This window comes from Elgaria multicarinata, chromosome 2 (assembly GCF_023053635.1).
Source record: "Elgaria multicarinata webbii isolate HBS135686 ecotype San Diego chromosome 2, rElgMul1.1.pri, whole genome shotgun sequence".
NCBI classification, from domain to species: domain Eukaryota; kingdom Metazoa; phylum Chordata; class Lepidosauria; order Squamata; family Anguidae; genus Elgaria; species Elgaria multicarinata.
Genome location: NC_086172.1, coordinates 2,462,127 through 2,479,896, shown reverse-complemented (window position 1 = coordinate 2,479,896; position 17,770 = coordinate 2,462,127). Strand labels below are relative to the sequence as shown.

At 46.5% G+C, this 17,770-nt stretch overlaps 1 protein-coding gene across 1 annotated transcript in view; it reads right to left on the bottom strand.

The window, feature by feature from the left end:
* The window catches only part of ADGRF5 (adhesion G protein-coupled receptor F5), a 72,510-nt gene extending 55,472 nt beyond the window's left edge, over positions 1-17,038 (bottom strand). The window contains exons 1-2 of the mRNA XM_063115917.1: positions 16,952-17,038; positions 5,872-5,990 (exon numbers count right to left, since the gene is read on the bottom strand). Of these exons, the coding sequence (XP_062971987.1) occupies positions 5,872-5,973 (102 nt within the window). The 5' untranslated portion in view covers positions 5,974-5,990; positions 16,952-17,038. The remainder of the gene's footprint in view (positions 1-5,871; positions 5,991-16,951) is intronic.
* Between the last annotated feature and the right edge of the window lie 732 nt (positions 17,039-17,770).

The window sequence follows — 17,770 nt, the reverse complement described above, 5'->3', positions numbered from 1 at the left end:
TTTGGGGGAGGGAAAAGGAAGACAAGCTTATCACACCATCGCTGCTACCATCACCACCACCACCACCACATCCTCTGTGTGTGCCAGACCTCAAGCCCGCCTGTAAGCCATATTCTCTGACCTTAAAGACTTGCTACCAATCCCAGATGTATGGGAATGGGTTACTGTTACTCAGAGCTGATTCAGACACTGCCCCTGTATGCATGAGTCATGCACCATGAAGCACACAGAGCTTAATGTGCTGCACGCATAGTAATGCAAGCCCTACACCCATGTTACTGTACAGGTAGAAGCACCCAGACAAATTGTGAGAGCAAAGTCTGCTTATGTTGATAGGCTATGTTGTCTTAAGAAATATTTTTGTAAGCCGCCTTGAGAGCCTTTTTGGCTAAAGGGCGGGATAAAAGTACTAAAATAAATAAATAAATAAATAAATAAATAAATAAATATGTTCCTAACACATGCTATGCTCTGTTCAGTGTGGGGAGGGCACAAGTTGGCAGCTCACTCCTGCACATCACTGTATCCTGCATGGGCTATGAATGAGCCATTCATCCAAGCTGATCTATGAGGTCACTCTTGCAAATCTCTCGTGATTCTCATCTCATCTTCTGGGTGATCTTGGGCTTCATCTTGACGAGAGTGGGAGGAAAGCACATTGCTCTTATTTTCTGCAGTATGATGAAATCTGCTCTGCTCTGTCAGTGCTAAATGGTAGAGCTAGATGTCCCTAAACCCTGGATTTTCAGCGCTGGGAAAAACATAATTCCAGGTGGGGGGAGCCACTCATTATGCTCACCGTTCTGAGAAGTAGTAGAAATCCCAAGTTTAGGGTGGCCCTATGAAAAGGAGGACAGGGCTCCTTTATAAAAGTTGCATTGAAAGGGAATTTCAGCAGGTGTCATTTGAATACATGCAACACCTGGTGAAACTCCCTCTTCATCACAACAATTAAAGCTGCAGGAGCCCTGCCCTCATTTGTAACTGGTCACTCTAGTATATTTTATATCATGTTTTTATACTGTTTGTTTTATACTTTGAATGGTGTTAGTTTTTGTGATAGGCAAAATCACGAAACAGGCAGCTTCGGCTGTTGGGCTGTATAAAAATGCAATAAATAATAATAAATAATAATCTCCATTTTTTATAAACTGCAGCTGCACAGCTGTGCATTGTAAAGGACTGGGGTGCAAATCTGCACCTCTAAGCTGCTGTTGCTATGTGGTTGTAAAATCTGCTCTCTATGCATGGTCTATGGTCTATTGTTTCAAACTGGCTGTGCCAGGCTTGGGGCTGCCAGCCAAGGTCATCCCTGCCTTGAGACACTAACTCCCACCAGCACCTGGAGGTTATCAGGGCAGTGGAAAAGCTAACGGGATCCAGCTGTGGGAAAAAGAGGTGGCCTGCCCCTCTGGGAGGAGTTTGGCAAAAGCCCAGGAAGGGCACTGGTTGGTCTGGCAGGGTCATGGGGCAGGGGGTCCCAAAAAGAGATAAAAAGCCCTATGAAGAAGACCCTCCATCTTCCTTGGTGGTGCGTGCGTATGTCAAGTGGGAAGATCAGGTCCGAGGCAACCAGGCGGGGGTTGCTCGGAGTTAGAGAGGTTTTTTACGTTTTACGTGTGTGGGTATTCTGGAGAAGGCCAGCCGTGATTTGGCTGGGTGTGGGGACGTATGCTTGTTTCTTGGGGTAATGGCTAATTGACAGAGCGTTTCCTCACCTTCCTTCCTCGCTCCCTTTTCCTCATCTCCTTCCCCTTTTCCCCCTCCCCTTTTTAAGAGGCTTTTTACTGACCAAGGCCTTACGTGTTAGTTTTAGTGATTGCAATAAATTTGCTTTGGTCTCTAAATGTGTGTCTGTATGTATTCCCTGAACATCTGGCTTGTACCAATTAGGGACAAGGCTAGGCGGGTTACCTGGGAGTTCAGGACGTTTGGTCCAGGACCCTACCTTGCAGGGTTGTCAGGTGGACTCTGACATCTGTTACATGCATCAGCAAAGCAAAGGATGAAAGCTCCCTCCACAAATGCACAGCTTTGGATATAAATTGGGGTGAATTAATGCAGCATCAGAGAAGTTAATTAACACAACCCTGCCCAGGACCAAGGTCACATGTAGGAAGTAGGGGTGTGCACGGACCCCCCGCTCTGCTTCACTTAGAGATCCACCATTTTCGGAGCGGCCCGCTTCACCCCGCCCCCGCTCCGCCCACTTCCGCTCAGCTCGGAGCTCCGGAGCTCCGTTTTCCCCCCCCATAGGGTTGCATTGAAAGCTAAAAAAGTATACAACTTTTTTTCTGTTCAAGTTAGAAACCTCACGTTTGGCACCATGACACCTCATGGACGTATACATACGCATGCCAAGTTTCAAGCAAATCCCATCATCCACTGATTTTTGGGGAATTTTTGAAAATCGGGCACCCCATTCACACCCCTTGGGATAGCTCCGTCAATTTGGATGTTAGAAACCTCAAACTCGGCACCATGAAAGCTTATCCATGTGTCCACATGGACGCCCAGACTCAAGGCAGTCCCATCATCCCCTGATTTTTGGCGCGGCTCAAACCTCTAACGCACCACCCATAACCCTAATTCACACCCCTTTCGATAGCTCCGTCAATTTGCATGTTAGAAACCTCAAACTCGGCACCATGATAGCTTATCCACGTGTCCACATGGATGCCAAGTTTCAAGCAAATCCCATCATCCCCTGATTTTTGGGGAATTTTTGAAAATCGGGCACCCCATTCACACCCCTTGGGATAGCTCCGTCAATTTGCATGTTAGAAACCTCAAACTCGGCACCAGGACAGCTTATCTATGTGTCCACATGGACGCCCAGACTCAAGGCAATCCCATCATCCCCTGATTTTTGGCACCCCAAATCAAGTCCCATTCTACAACTACGTCAATTTGCACGTTAGAAACCTCAAACTCGGCACCAGGACAGCTTACCCATGTGTCCACATGGATGCCAAGTTTCAAGGCAATCCCATCATCCCCTGATGTTAGGGGAAGTTTTGAAAATCGGGCACTCCAGTATGTCAGGGATTTAAAGTTGCAATGCAGACAGCTCAATGGGGCCAGTTCAAAGGAAATCCCAACATGCCATGAGATAACCCTAAATCTTCTTGCACACTTGAAAAATGGATTATTGAACTTGATAAAGTCTAAGTGAGCGCAGGAAGGACTTCTCCCCTGAGTCAAAGCAAGACACATACACCATCCCTGCAAGGCGGGAAGGGGAGAAGGGAGGGAAGGCAGGCAGGCAGGCAGCATGCATTGTAGTGCCGCAAGGATGGCTTGAGCACTAACGCATAGCAAACCAACCCGTAAGCGGGCGCAAGGAGCAAGTGAGGCAAAGATGGCTGGTTGTTTCTTTCTAAGCCAGCAGTTACGCATTGAGGGGCACAGAGGAGGACGACTGGGAGCAAGCGTGCTGGAGGGTGCTGGGCACGAACCACAAAGCCCATCTCCCAGGCACCAGGCGGGCAGAGAGGCAGGCAGAGCAGGCGAGGAGTCAGTCCTGGCAGATGCCCCACCACAGCAGCACCCCGGGGGAGGCGGGCAGACAGGCAGGCAGGCAGGCTGCGGGCATTTCTTGGGGCACAAGGAAGTGAGGCAAGGATGGCTGGTTTCTAAGCCAGCACTGCAGTTAGTCACGCATTGCAAACGCAAACCATCCCAGCGAGTCGGTCACCGAGGAGGACAGGCTAGCAGAGGGGCAGGCAGAGTGACATGTCATAGATCTAGTATTGGGGAGGAGTCAGTCCCGGCAGATGCCCCACCACAGTAGCACCCTGGGTGGGCGTTGGAAAACGCCATCTTGTGGGTCCATACTTCCCCCACCCCATGTCCTGCAGGGTTGCCTGCCTAACCCTTGTGGGGATGGGAGATGGAGAGCTTAGAGTGGCAGTGCCAGCAGCAGCCTTCGGCTTTCCCCTGGAACCAGTCGCCTTTCCCGCCTTTCCCCAGCAAGACCGACTGGTGCTTCCTCTGAAGATGCATCTTCATGCTGCTGGTTCCATAATGCCCTGTAGATGAACCCCTGCTTAGGCTGAGTTTGCAGTGGCGACAGACAGCAAAGCGGGGATCCACTCCCAACTCAAAGTGGTCCCACACGATGCTTGTCTTTCGCTTCCATGGTGACACCACCAATTGCCCGCCTGAGCTCTCTGGTGTTGCCACAGAAACAGGGGTTGCAGCGGAAGAGGTGTGGGATGAGACTGGGGAGAGAGCCTCGGCCTGCTGCTGCTCCTCCTCAGCCCCCACATCCTGGAGGACCACCGCCTCCTCCTCCTCCCCCTCCACTGTGCTGAGGACCTCGTCTAGGTCCATCAGCGGGCTCATGGGCTCAAAGGATAATGAAGGAGATACTCCTACTCCTCCTCTAATGGCACTGCTGCCACCTGCCTCTTGCAACCTGCCTCTTGCTGCCACCTGCCTCTTGCCACCTGCCTGCTTACTGGTGCCAGCCTGAGCCTTGCTGCTTTCAGCACGCCTGCTCCCTCTTCTCATGATGACTAATAAAATATTAATACTACTACTAATATGTATGAGAATATACTAATATATATACTACTAAGAATATGTAAAAGAATATAATAATATGTTTAAGAATATTACTAATAAATGTAGGGAAATGGGACAAGAAGTGTGTGTATGCTTTCAAAAGAAAGCTTTCACAAAAGCAGAAGGAACACAGTCAGGCTTTAATAGAGGGAAGGGGGGGGGACAACCAACCCAACCAACCAAACACACACTCCAAAATTTAAAAATAAAGTTTATATTAAGTCAAAGTAAGGGAAAACACAGGGCAAACTAAGCTATAAGTCAGAAAGAAGCAAACAAACACACACACACACGCCAAGCAAAATCCTAATCTATCTCCAAAGTCCAGCAGCACTAAACTAAGTCTTCCCTCCACGAACGCCGAGACACAAAGCAGAAAGCTCTCAGGGTGGGTCTGCCTTAGTCCCCCCTCCAACGCTGGGATTGGAGGATGATGCTTCATGAGGTGATCAGTTCTCATCAGGATTGGGAGTTGAATGTGCCTGTCATCGCTTCAAAAAAAATAAAAAAAACCAAACCCCGATTTTCAAAAAAATATTGCACGTGAACCACAGGACGCAGAAAGTTGAGAGTAGTCTCAAAATGACCCCCATCCACGACTGTCTAAGCACAATAATTTCAGAACGATAGCTTAAACCCCCCCCCAGTTATCCCCGATTCGTTCCCGCAATGCAATCCTATGGGTGAAAAGCCGAAAATCACCGTTTGAGCCGCGCTGTTGACCCGATTTTTAAAAAATTCTAGCACGTGACCCGCACGACGCAGAGAGGTGAGAGTAGTCTCAAAATGACCCCCATCCACGACTCTCTGTGCACAAGAATTTCCAGAACGATAGCTTCAAAAACTACGTAGTTATCCACGATTATTTGCCGCAATGCAATCCTATGGGCGAAATGTTTTCAAGATGGCGACCAGAGGGCTCCGCCTGAACTAGGAGCTCCGAAAAATGGGCGCTTCTCTTCGCCTTGCTTCTAGGGGTCCACGGTCCGCTCCTACTCCGCCTCTGGGTAAGGCGGAGCAGGCCAATCCGCTACTGCTTCTACGCTCCTAATCGGAGCGGAGCACATGCCTAGTAGGAAGGGCCCTGCTGACCTCACTTCGAAGAAAAAAGTGGGGGCTGAAGTTCCTGTCTTTTCTTTTACAGTGCAGCTTCGACAAAAAGCCCCCCGGTGGCTGCAAGTTGGTTGCTGTGTTGTATAACTGACCTAGCACCACTGCAGGGCCCCTATGGGTCTTAGAGGACATATAGACAGCCCCTTGGTCCTCAATTGAGACAACTATATATAGTGAAAAATTACTCACAGATGAATGGATGTGTGAGCCAAAATTCAAGTCCACTGAACCCTGGGAAGACTTTCTGACATTCATTAGGATCCAGAATATCATCATCTTCCAAAAGAGCATTTTGCTTGTCTTTGTTGCTGCAGAGATGACAAGGAAAACAAAAGAAGATAATGTTTTATTGTTTTTAAAGAAAATAAACATTCAGCTCCTTCTAAAGCGTCAGATAAGAACATGAGAAGAGCCACCAAGCGTCCGTCTCATCCAACGTTCTGTTCACACAGTGGCCAACCAGCCACCTGTGTGAAACTCCACAAGTGGGTCAGGAGTGCAACAGCACCCTCCTGCTGGTGGGATTTCTAAAAATTTATTATCTTCTATTGCATGCTGTTTGCTTGTTATGCTGTGGTATTCCATGGGACAGTCCCTATATTCTTCATGCTTGTAATTCTTATGTCTAAAACCTGCCAGCGTAGTGTTTACTTTCTGGCAGATGAAGGGAAGTACTGTTTTTATTTAATTTTAAAGCATTACTTTTCAGTCATACAGCCTCTCAAAGCAATTTATGAAATCTGAGGGTACAGTAGTAGTTTACAGAAGGCAAGCCAATTAATAGCCCCATATCATCTCAAAATAATCTAAAGTAATTTCTCCAAATCAATAGGATGATCACCCCCAAATCAATTTCCCCAAAATTCATTACTCAAACCAATTTTTTGTTTAATGCCCTACCTACTTCTTTGCTGTCTGCTAGTCAACTCTCTCCACAGTTCTCCACCCCATGCATGAACCCCATCCATCCATCCATCCATCCACCCACCCATCCATCGATCGACACACACACACACTTCCCTTCTCCTCCTCCTATCCCTGCTTCCACTCTGAGACCCGCCACACACCCCAGTTGTCCCCCACCCCCAATCACTAGGCACTGGTAGCCAGCACGGCCCATTTTTGTTTTCCCAGGGCATCAGGGTGTGCTGTGAAGCACAGCACCTGCCGAGGCTCCAGCTACCTGCATCTTAATTTGCCCTTAATTTCTGGGCAAATTAAGATTGCAGATGACTGGAGCCTTAGCAGGTGCTGTGCTTCACAGCACACCCTGATGCCCTGCAATTTAAGAAGAGGCAGGAGAGTCTTGTAGCCACTATGGCAGCGGTCCATAGGTGCTGCATTGGGGAACCCTGGCCTACTTCGGGTGGCGTACTTCTCTGCCACCGGCACCACTGCATTTCCATAATGCTGGCCAACAGAAGTTTTCCAAATGGTGAGGAATCTTTTTCATGAAGGTCTACGGAGGCAGTTGGTGGAAGCTGAGAAGTCTGCTGTAACCAATGTGCAATGCATCTTGGAGATTTCCACATCAATTTGGATGCCATCATTATTGCAGTGCCAGAGATTGATGCAGCTGGACACTATTTTATCATATTGGTATAGATACTTTTCAGCTTGTGCAGCTTGAACAAACTGGTTGGAGAACTGAGACTCTTTACACCAGTGGTGGGCAACTTTGGGAGGTCTGAAGGCCATTTGGGCCATTGCTGGGCTTTCAATGTGGGTGTGGAGGCTGTATTGGGAGAGGTGAGGACCAACAAACTGAAGTTAATCCATGTAAGACAGAGGTCCAGTTTGGGAGGTCTCCTGATTTGCATGGAGGTTTGACAGTGATTTTGGGTTGCACTCCATCTAGAAGGCCATGTTCACAACTTCGGGGATCCTCTGGGTGCAGTGGAGGTGCAGGCAGGTGGCATCGTTGGATAGGAGTGCCTTTTATTTACCAGGAGCGACTGTATCTATAGAAGGCATACTTTGGCCTTAGCTAGACCAGGCTTTACCCCAGAGCGAACCCCAGGATTGTCCCTGTGCATCCAGATGATGCACAGGGGATCAGGGGGGATCAGCCCTCCCTTGCCCTGGGATACAGCCCTCCCCTTTAGGCTCACTTTTTCCATGGTCTCGGGCTGAGCCCGAGACCACAGACCGTGTGCCCTGTTTCCACGGGTTTACCCGGCTCTGCACCCATCGGGGGTAAGGTGGGGGGAGCGGGGAAAGTAGTTAAAATCTATCTATCTATCTATCTATTTATATGCTTAGGTATGTTTCTGTACAGGCTTCAGCTGATACAGGTTGCTAAGCAACAGTAACAATGTGTAACGTCAGCTGATACAGGTTGCTAAGTCCCTTGTCTGACTCCTCCAGGCTTTCCAAGGTAATCCTACCCCCCTTTCTGCCTTTTCATTCCCCCCACCCCACGAAGGGGGCAGCGACACAGTCCGGAACATGAGCGAGGCACAGCCGGGGCCCTTGGTGGCCGGGTGGGAGGCTGCTCGCCTGCTGCGAGCCAAGGCCCTGGCCTAATCTCAGCCGTGGGGTGCCACAGGTCTCTATTCTATTCCCCCATGTTGTTCAACATCTATATGAAGACATTGCGTGAGGTCATTAGGGGGATTGGGTGCCATCAGTATGCTGATGATACTCAGTTCTACTTCTCCTTGTCATCAGCATCAGCTGGGGTGAAGAAAGTTATAGCCTGGAGGCTATAATGGGCTGGATGAGGGCTAATAAACTGAAGCTGAATCCTGATAAGACCAAAGCTATGTGGATTGGTGGCTCCCAAGCCCGGGAATTGGATAAACGTTCTGGGTGGGCTTCTACTCCCTCTGAAGGAGCAGGTGCGCAGCTTGGGAGTACTCCTAGATCCATCCTGGTCACGGGAGTCCCAGGTGGACTTCATTGCCCGGAGTACTTGGGGTCAGCTTCGGCTGATTCTCCAGCTACAGTCTTTCCTTGACAGGGACAACCTAGTCACAGCAGTAACTTCCCAACTAGACAACTGCATTGTACTCTACATGGGGCTGCTCTTGAAGATGACTTTGAAGTTGCAACTAGTGCAAAATGCAGCAGCTAGACTGCTCACCAGAACATCCTATAAAGACATTTAACACTGGTCTTAAAAGAACTGCATTGGCTGCCTACACACTTCAGGTCAGAATTCAAGCTGTTGTCAATGACACATAAAGCCCTAAATGGCTTGGGACCTCGGTACTTGAGGGAGTGCCTCTCCCTATATATGCCTGAGATCTTTTGAAAGAGCCCTTCTCTGTGTTCCACCAATGTGAGACATATATTATGGTGGTACATGGGAGAGGGCTTTCTCTGTCGTGGCACCCCTGTCGTGGAATACCCTCCCCTTGGAGCCTGACTGGTGCCGACACTGGCTTCATTAAAACATGTCTCTTTATCAAAGCCTTTGAGGGCTAAATTCTCCATGGTCACACATCGTTTTAATAGTTTTATTGCTTTTAAAAATGTTATAATGGTTTTAATTTGTTAACAATTTAATACTTTTTTATCTGTGTATATTTACATTTACATTGTTCTGATTTTATTTGTATGCTGCCCTGAGATCTCAGTAATATAGGGTGGGATACTAATGTTTTAATAAATAAATAAATAAATAAATAAATAAATAAATAAATAAATTTAAGTCTCATAAAGCAAATGGGCACATAAAAACTGTTATTATGGTCTGCAAGTTTGTTTGCTTTTAACAGTCTGGGGGTACAGACCTCTTAATAGTGTTATGTGGTTGGGGTCAGTCTAGATTATAGAATCATAGAATAGCAGAGTTGGAAGGGTCCTACAAGGCCATCAAGTCCAACCCCCTGATCAATGCAGGAATCCACCCTAAAGCATCCCTGACAGATGCTTGTCCAGCTGCCTCTTGAAGGCCTCTAGTGTGGGAGAGCCCACAACCTCCCTAGGTAACTGGCTCCATTGTCATACTGCTCTAACAGTCAGGATGTTTTTCCTGATGTCCAGCTGGAATCTGGCTTCCTTTAACTTGAGCTCGTTATTCCGTGTCCTGCACTCTGGGAGGATCGAGAAGAGATCCTGGCCCTCCTCTGTGTGACAACCATTTAAGTATTTGAAGAGTGCTATCATGTCTCCCCTCAATCTTCTCTTCTCCAGGCTAAACATGTCCAGTTCTTTCTGTCCCTCTTCATAGGGCTTTGTTTCCAGACCCCTGATCATCCTAGATGCCCCCCTCTGAACACGCTCCAGCTTGATTGCGTCCTTCTTAAATTGTGGAGCCCAGAACTGGACGCAATACTCTAGATGAGGCCTAACCAGGGCCGAATAGAGAGGAACCAGTATCTCACGTGATTTGGAAGCTATACTTCTATTAATACATCCTAAAATAGCATTTGCCTTTCCTGCAGCCATATCGCACTGTTGGCTCATATTCACACTTGCGATCTACAATTCCAAGATCCTTCTCGTTTGTTGTATTGCTGAGCCAAGTATCCCCCATCTTGTAACTGTGCCTTTGGTTTCTATTTCCTAAATGTAGAACTTGGCATTTATCCTTATTAAATTTCATCCTGTTGTTTTCAGCCCAGCACTCCAGCCTATCAAGATCACTTTGAAGTTTATTTCTGTCTTCCAGGGTATTAGCTATCCCACCCAATTTTGTGTCATCTGCAAATTTGATCAGCGTTCCCTGCACCTCCTCGTCCAAATCATTAATAAAAATGTTGAAGAGCACTGGGCCCAGGACTGAGCCCTGCGGTACCCCACTCGTTGCCTCTCCCCAGTTTGAGAAGGTTCCATTGATAAGTACTCTTTGAGTCCGATTCTGTAGCCAACTGTGAATCCACCTAATAGTTGTTCCATCTAGCCCACTTTTAGCTAGTTTGTTAATCAGAATGTCATGTGGTACTTTGTCAAACGCTTTGCTGAAGTCAAGATATATGACGTCCAGAGCATTCCCACACTCAAAGGAGGTTATCCTATCAAAAAATGAGATCAAATTAGTCTGACAGGACTTGTTCCTGACAAATCCATGTTGGCTTCTAGTAATCACTTCATTGATTTCAAGGTGTTTACAGATTGACTTCTTTATAATCTGCTCCAGAATTTTCCCAGGGATGGATGTCAGACTGACTGGTCTGTAGTTCCCAGGTTCCTCCTTTTTGAAGATAGGGACAACGTTAGCCCTCCTCCAGTCGTCCGGCACTTCACCCGTCTTCCATGATTTTGCAAAGATAGTAGACAAAGGTTCTGAGAGTTCTTCCGCCAGCTACTTCATTTATCTAGGATGCAGTTCATCGGGCCCTGGAGATTTGAACTCATTCAAGGAAATTAGGTGTTCTTTGACCATTTGTTTATCAATCTCAAACTGCAATCCTGCTCCCTCAACTTCTGCTTCACTTTTTCCAGGGGGGTCATAGACCCGCTTTTGGGAGAAGACTGAGGCAAAGTAGGAATTGAGCACTTCAGCCTTTTCTTTGTCGTCTGTTATCAATTTGCCATCCTCATTAAGCAGTTGAACCACCATTTCTTTCCTCTGTCTTTTACTACTCACATATCTGAAGAAAGCCTTTTTATTGCTTTTAGCATCCCTTGCTAATCTCAGCTCATTCACAGCTTTAGCCTTCCTGACGCCATTTTGGCACTTCTGCGCCACTTGTCTGTACTCTTCTTTTGTAGCCTAGCCTTCCTTCCACTTCCTATATGTATCCTTTTTTGTTTTCAGGTCATCTCTAAGCTTTTTGTGGAGCCACATTGGTTTCCTCTGTTGTCTCCTATCTTTTCTCCTTGTTGGAATTATTTGTAACTGTGCCTTTAAAATTTCCTCTTTTAAATACTCCCACCCATCCTGCACTCCTTTTCTCATTAGGCTTTCTTGCTACGGGACCTTACTTATCATAGTTCTGAGTTTATTAAAATCAGCTTTCCTAACATCCAGAGTACGTGTATGGCTACACTTAACTTTTTTCTCCTTTATAATCAAGAATTCAAGTATGACGTGGTCACTTTCCCCCAGAGTTCCCGTAACTGCCGTTTTATCCACTAAGTCATCCCTATTGGTCAATATCAAGTCAAGGATTGCCGATCCTCTAGTTCCTTCCTCCACTTTCTGTAGAAGAAAATTATCACGTACACATGTCAGGAATTTCTTGGAAGGGCCACTTTTGGCAGTATTGGTCTCCCAACAGATATCAGGGTAATTGAAGTCCCCCATCACTACTACATCACACTTCCTTGAAACACTGGCAATTTGTTTCACAAAAGTTTCCTCCTCGTCCTCTCCTTGCTTGGGTGGTCGGTAGTAGACTTCAATTATCATGTTCTTTTTATTCCTTGCCCCATTTATTTTAATCCAGATGCTCTCAATGGGATTCCCAGTCTGATCCGCCTGTATTTCTGTGCAGGGATAGGTATTTTTAACATATAGCGCAACTCCACCTCCCTTTCTATTTCTTCTGTTCTTTTTGAACAAGTTATATCCTTCAATTGCTATATTCCAGTCATGGGAGTCATCCCACCAAGTTTCAGTTATACCTATCAAATCGTATTTGCCTTCATGTAATAAGAGTTCAAGTTCATTCTGTTTGTTTCCCATGCTCTGGGCATTAATATATAGACATTGAAGACCATGTGTTTTATAGTCTGGCTTTGTTCCTACATTGTTGCAGACACTATTTGGGGGCACTATTGAAGCTGTTCTCTGTACTGTGGTGCATTGGCCTTCATCCATTGTTGCCTCAAAGTTTACGTCTCCTGCCCCGTAAGATTCAGCTTAAAGCCCTCAAGTTCTTCATGCTGTGGCCGAATACATTCTTTCCAGCCCTTATGAGCTGCAACCCATCCCTTGCCAGCAGTCCATGTTCCATGTAGCGTAGCCCGTGGCCCCAGAATCCAAAACTCTCTCGACGGCACCACCTTCGAAGTCAGTCGTTCATCCGGAGTATTTTTCTTTCCCTTTCTAATCCTCTTCCAAGAACCGGGAGGATGGATGAGAAAACTACCTGGGCCCCAAAGTTCTTCAGTTTCCTTCCCAGAGCTTCAAAGTCTGAAATGATTTCTTCGTAGCTCTGCTTGGCGACATTATTTGTTCCCACATGGTTGAGAAAAAAGGGTTAAGTGTCCGTGGGCTTTATGAGCTGTGGTAACCCTTCAGTCGTATCTCTAATCTGTGCTCCAGGGAGACAGCACACCTGGTGAGTCCATGGGTCTTCACGACATACTTGGGTTTCAATCGCACGCAGCAGGGAGTCTCCCACAACGACTACTCTTTTCTTCTTGGTTGACCTACCTTCTGCCTCTTGTTCACTGTTGCATGGTGTCTTCTGTAATTCTTCCTCTGCAAACTGTGGCCATTGCTAGACGAGGCGTTAGCGTGGTATGAGGCCCGGTCTCCCTCCTGTGCATCCAGATGACGCACAGGAGATTCCGGGGTCAGGCCGGGCTAACGCCTCCCTTAAGCCGGGATATGTGGATTTGCTTATGGCCCGGCTTTTCCACAGCCCCGGCCTGAGGCCAGAGCTGCGGAAACTCTAACAGGGTCCGTGGCTTTTCCCGGCTGCTCGCTTACTCGCGAGTAGCCGGGAGAAGCCATGGATTGGGCACAGCGCTCATAGGAGCACTGTGCCCATCAGGCCAGGGGGGAATCACGGGGGGGGGGGAGATAGGGGCTGGGGGAAAGGCCAGACTCAGCAGGAGAGAGGGGGGGAAGAAGGACGGGGGATAGGGCACAGACATGGCAGACGGGGGAAGAAGGACAGGAGACAGGGCATTGGGGAGGGGGGAAGAAGGACGGGGGACAGGGCATCGGGGAGGGGGGAGGGCAGGTGAGCGAGCGGCCAGGGGGGCCATCAGGCATTGTGGGGGGGAAATCAGGGGCAGGAGGAGCGGGGACTCTATATTTATTTTAAAAAACACTTACCTTCTCCGGCGGTGCGCTACTGCACACATGGCCCTTTAACCCTAAACAAAAATGGCGGACGCAACGGGGCTTCCCCTTGCCCCATCGCGTCTTACGTGTGGAAAAGGGCGACGGCGCGCGCTAGCTGTAGCGTGCCGTCGCCCCGACTCCCAGCTGGATTATCAGGTAGGTCTAGCAAGGCCCTGTCCTTCAATCTCATCCTCCAGTAGCTGAAAGCGGTTGCTTAACTCTAATGGTTCCACCGGTGCAGAATGCCTTCTAGTTCTTCTGCTCCTAACTGTCACTTTTTTCCAGAGTTTCCTCTTCATTGGCTTTCCTCCCCTCAGCATACTCCACTTTTGCTTTAGCTGGGTGATGCTCATCAATCTCATGTGCTTCTTGTTGCTGTTGCAGTTCCACAGTTCGGTCTAAGAACTCCTCGACTTCTCTTATTCCTTGGAGGGTGGACACTCGCCGCTCAAGTCCTCTCACTTTTTCTTCCAAAAGTGCCACCAGCTTGCACTTGTTGCAGGTATACGCCATGTTGAGCTCAGACAGAAACACGAACATTGCACACCCTTTGCAGGTCACCACCTCTAGGGGCTCCTTTCCATCCATATTGTCTATTTCTGCTTTGTTTTTTCCTTTCTGATTATAGTGGAATTGCCTTTTCTTTGAAGGTACACAACTTTATGAGTATTTCTTAAGAGAAAATAAGATTTTTTGGTTGGTGTGTGTGTGTGTGTGTTGGGGGTGTTTCTCTTTATGTTTCTCTTTGTTTCCCCCCCTCTTTTTTTTCTTAGAGGCCTCCCCCTTGACCTTCCCTGCCAAACTCCTCTCGTCAAACTCCTGTTTGCTCTTCCTGTTAGCTCACTCGCTGTTCGCTCTCTCTCTCTGGGAACTGGCTTACTTTTCTAGCTTCTACTTCAGTTGGGCCAGCTGCTCTTCCCTGCTTCTGCTGTCCAAAATTCATCCTTCTGTTGTCCAAATTCATCCACCACATTAGGGAGCTTGCAATTGCAGTCGGTACCATGAAGCAGAACCTCCTTGCATTGTCCACATGTGGGAATTGCTTTACAAACCAATTCTGTAGTGGCCTCATATGGAGTTTTGCCCAGGTGACTACAGAGACTATGGCTGCTCAGCTCCAAGTCAGGAAACATAAAGTAGGGGGTCCATGGCTTGGCATTTGAAATACAAGGGGTCCACAGTACTTAGCTAATTGGGAGCCACGGCACTACGCAAAATACATTACAGTTTAACTTTTGCTAAGAGCTATTAGAAAAACAATGTGAGTAGGCCCAAATCAATGTTAGTGGGCCCATATAGACCCAGCAGCAGTTTGAAATGTTACTTTGGACTGGTGGAAATTTAAGTAGTCCTAACTAGTTAAATTAAGTGTTTGAAGCTTTCAAATTTATAGCAGTATGGCCCAAACTTGAAGAAAAAATGAAGGAATACCAAGGAGAGATCTGAAGACCAGGCATTCATAGACCCACAGAAAGGTTGAAAAAACACACAACCCTCCTAGAATCCAGGGTGTAGAACTCAGCAAAGTCCAAGTGGGGAAATTAATCCATGTAGAGAGTGAAGAAAATATTGCAAAATGAAAAGTGTTGTGAAGCCCAAGCTTCACCAGTGAGCAAAATCAAATAGGGGGCAAAAATTACACCAAGCTGCTCAGGAGCCAGGTGCCTGGCTCACAGAAAATGGGCTTGGGGAAAGAGAGCCCAAAATAGTCTCAAAGCCAAGGGGAAAATGTTCCAAAAGGGAACGAGGACTCTTCTTCTCCCATAGTGGAGGCAAGAACCAGGTTGAGCCTGCTTCTCAAACTTCAGAACTTTCTGCCCTCAAGGAAAGACAGGCCTGCTTATGAACCAGGTTTCACTCCCATTCGATAGCTTCCTTCTAAGCCCTCTGCAGGATCCAGCATATGAACGGAAAAGGGACCTTAGTAACAAATTTATTAAGAGGAAAGGGGGAGCAAAGGAAGAAGGGGTACAGGTGGGAGGGCAGACCAGTAAACAGAAGTGGTAGGATTCAGTAACACTAAGGGGATTGCTTGTTCACCTACACACACACAGGTCCAGAAATTTGCTCCTGCTGCTTTTACTCCACATGGTAGTTACTCCTTCCCCCATCATTCCAAGTACTGCATTATTAACTCCCATGGGCTTTCATTAGAAAATTAAAAAATATTTTTTTAAAAAATTGCAGTTTTAAAGAATAAATTCCATTCCACCAACTACAGTAGAAAGGAAATAAGGAAACAGCAATCATTAAAATATGGAGACTATAGTGTTTTTAGAAATGATGGGCACAAAAGGTTGTCAACACATTTTTAGAAACACTTTGGCCTAACCAAGGGTTGTTTCCCCCCCTCTGATAACTGCCCTTTTTCTCTCAGTCATTTACATACCCTGAATTTACAGTTACTGACTTTAAAAGGAATTACACAGATCCATATATTGGGATGCAGAGTTCCCTCAGTTTAGCATCTAGTGCAGTGGCTAAGGGCTGTTATCCCAATGCACTGGGGAAGCATGCTGAGATGGGTAGGGACAGAAGTCCATTATTTAAGTCCTGTTGCTTCCAAGATGAAAGGCTCACTTCTGGCATTTCCCAAAAGGAAACAGATATTTTTGCGATAAGTCACAATTCCTGTGCTTTGACTTGGCAGCCTTTCCAGTGCCCCAGCAATGTTAACTTTCCATAACAAACTCAAATGAATATACATTCAATTCATTAAGCAAATATGTAGTGGCATGCACGTCAAGTAAACTATTAACATTAAAAACTATGCCTACAGAGAGTAACGGTACTCAATTAATGACTTCATCATTAAACACAATCCAGGATTCTCAGTCAGAACCAGAGCCTCGTACACCTCACTACTTCACAGGCACAGCAAGGGAAATTCTGTTGATTTCAAAGAAGTGCTTCTCCAAAAACTGCTCTGGCACAGTATTATGAAATTTCATTTTGAAAAGAGCTAGTGAAAAATGCAAGAAAACTACTTCCATCCTAATCCAGTCCCTCTTCTAAAGCATATGTTGCATTTATCAAACCACCAACCCATTTCCTAATTTGATGCATGTCTGTGTTCAATGGGACTTAATCCCAAGTAAATGCATATAAGACTGCAGTCTCAGTGACAAGTAACAAAAACCCACTGTGAGAAAAACACCACTATTAACATAAGGCTGTTAATGTGCTAATACCTCATCCAAGCACTTATCTCTGAATATATGCGGCTCAGACATTTCACATTGTTTCATATCCTGAACCTACAAGAGTGATTTCTCTGCTTCAAATATCTGGAAAGCCCCCACTTCTTCCAAACACACACACACACACACACACATACATGTATATATGCGTCTTCCTTACCTGATCAGTTTTCTCTGGATGCAGCCCTCCTAAACAAATTTGCTATGTTTGAACCTCCCTTATCCTGTGCACTGAAATGCTGCTTGTTCTGCTGCTAACTGAAAGGAAGTTAGTCTTATTAATGATACCAAGTGGGGCGTTACTGCTCAGACAGGATCCAAGCTTTAATTTCTAAGCAATGGAAGAAGCTGAGTTTCACTGTCTGGGCACAGAGCACACCAGAATGTTTAAAGAGGATGTATTTCCTGATACCATTCACACCAGGTTCTGCCTTTCAAATACCTGATCTAAGCCTTTCAGTTTATTGTATCTGAAGTACTTAGGTAGCAGACAAACGTGTTTCACAGGCATTCTGGAATAGGTACATGTATTTTTTATTTGTTGTTATTTCAATAAGCAAATGGGGATGGGGGTGTGTGAGGATGTCTACAGAAATGTTTCCCATTGGTTTTGTGTTTGCACCGCCACAGGGTTGATTCCCACCAGATTTGCTTCAAACTATTAAAGCAAATGTTGACATTACTTGAAAACAATCTATGCCACTAACATTTGGATGGCATAGATTATTAATGCCAACAACAACAATACAATAGTTATTTATAATATTTCTTATTAGAAGTTGCCTCATAGTACTGTTGTTTACAGCAGGGGTGGGCAGAATCATAAAATAGTAGAGTTGGAAGGGGCCTATAAGGCCATTGAGTCCAACCCCCTGCTCAATGCAGGAATACACCCTAAAGTATCCCTGACAGATGGTTGTCCAGCTGCCTCTTGAATGCCTCTAGTGTGGGAGAGCCCACAACCTCCCTAGGTCATGGG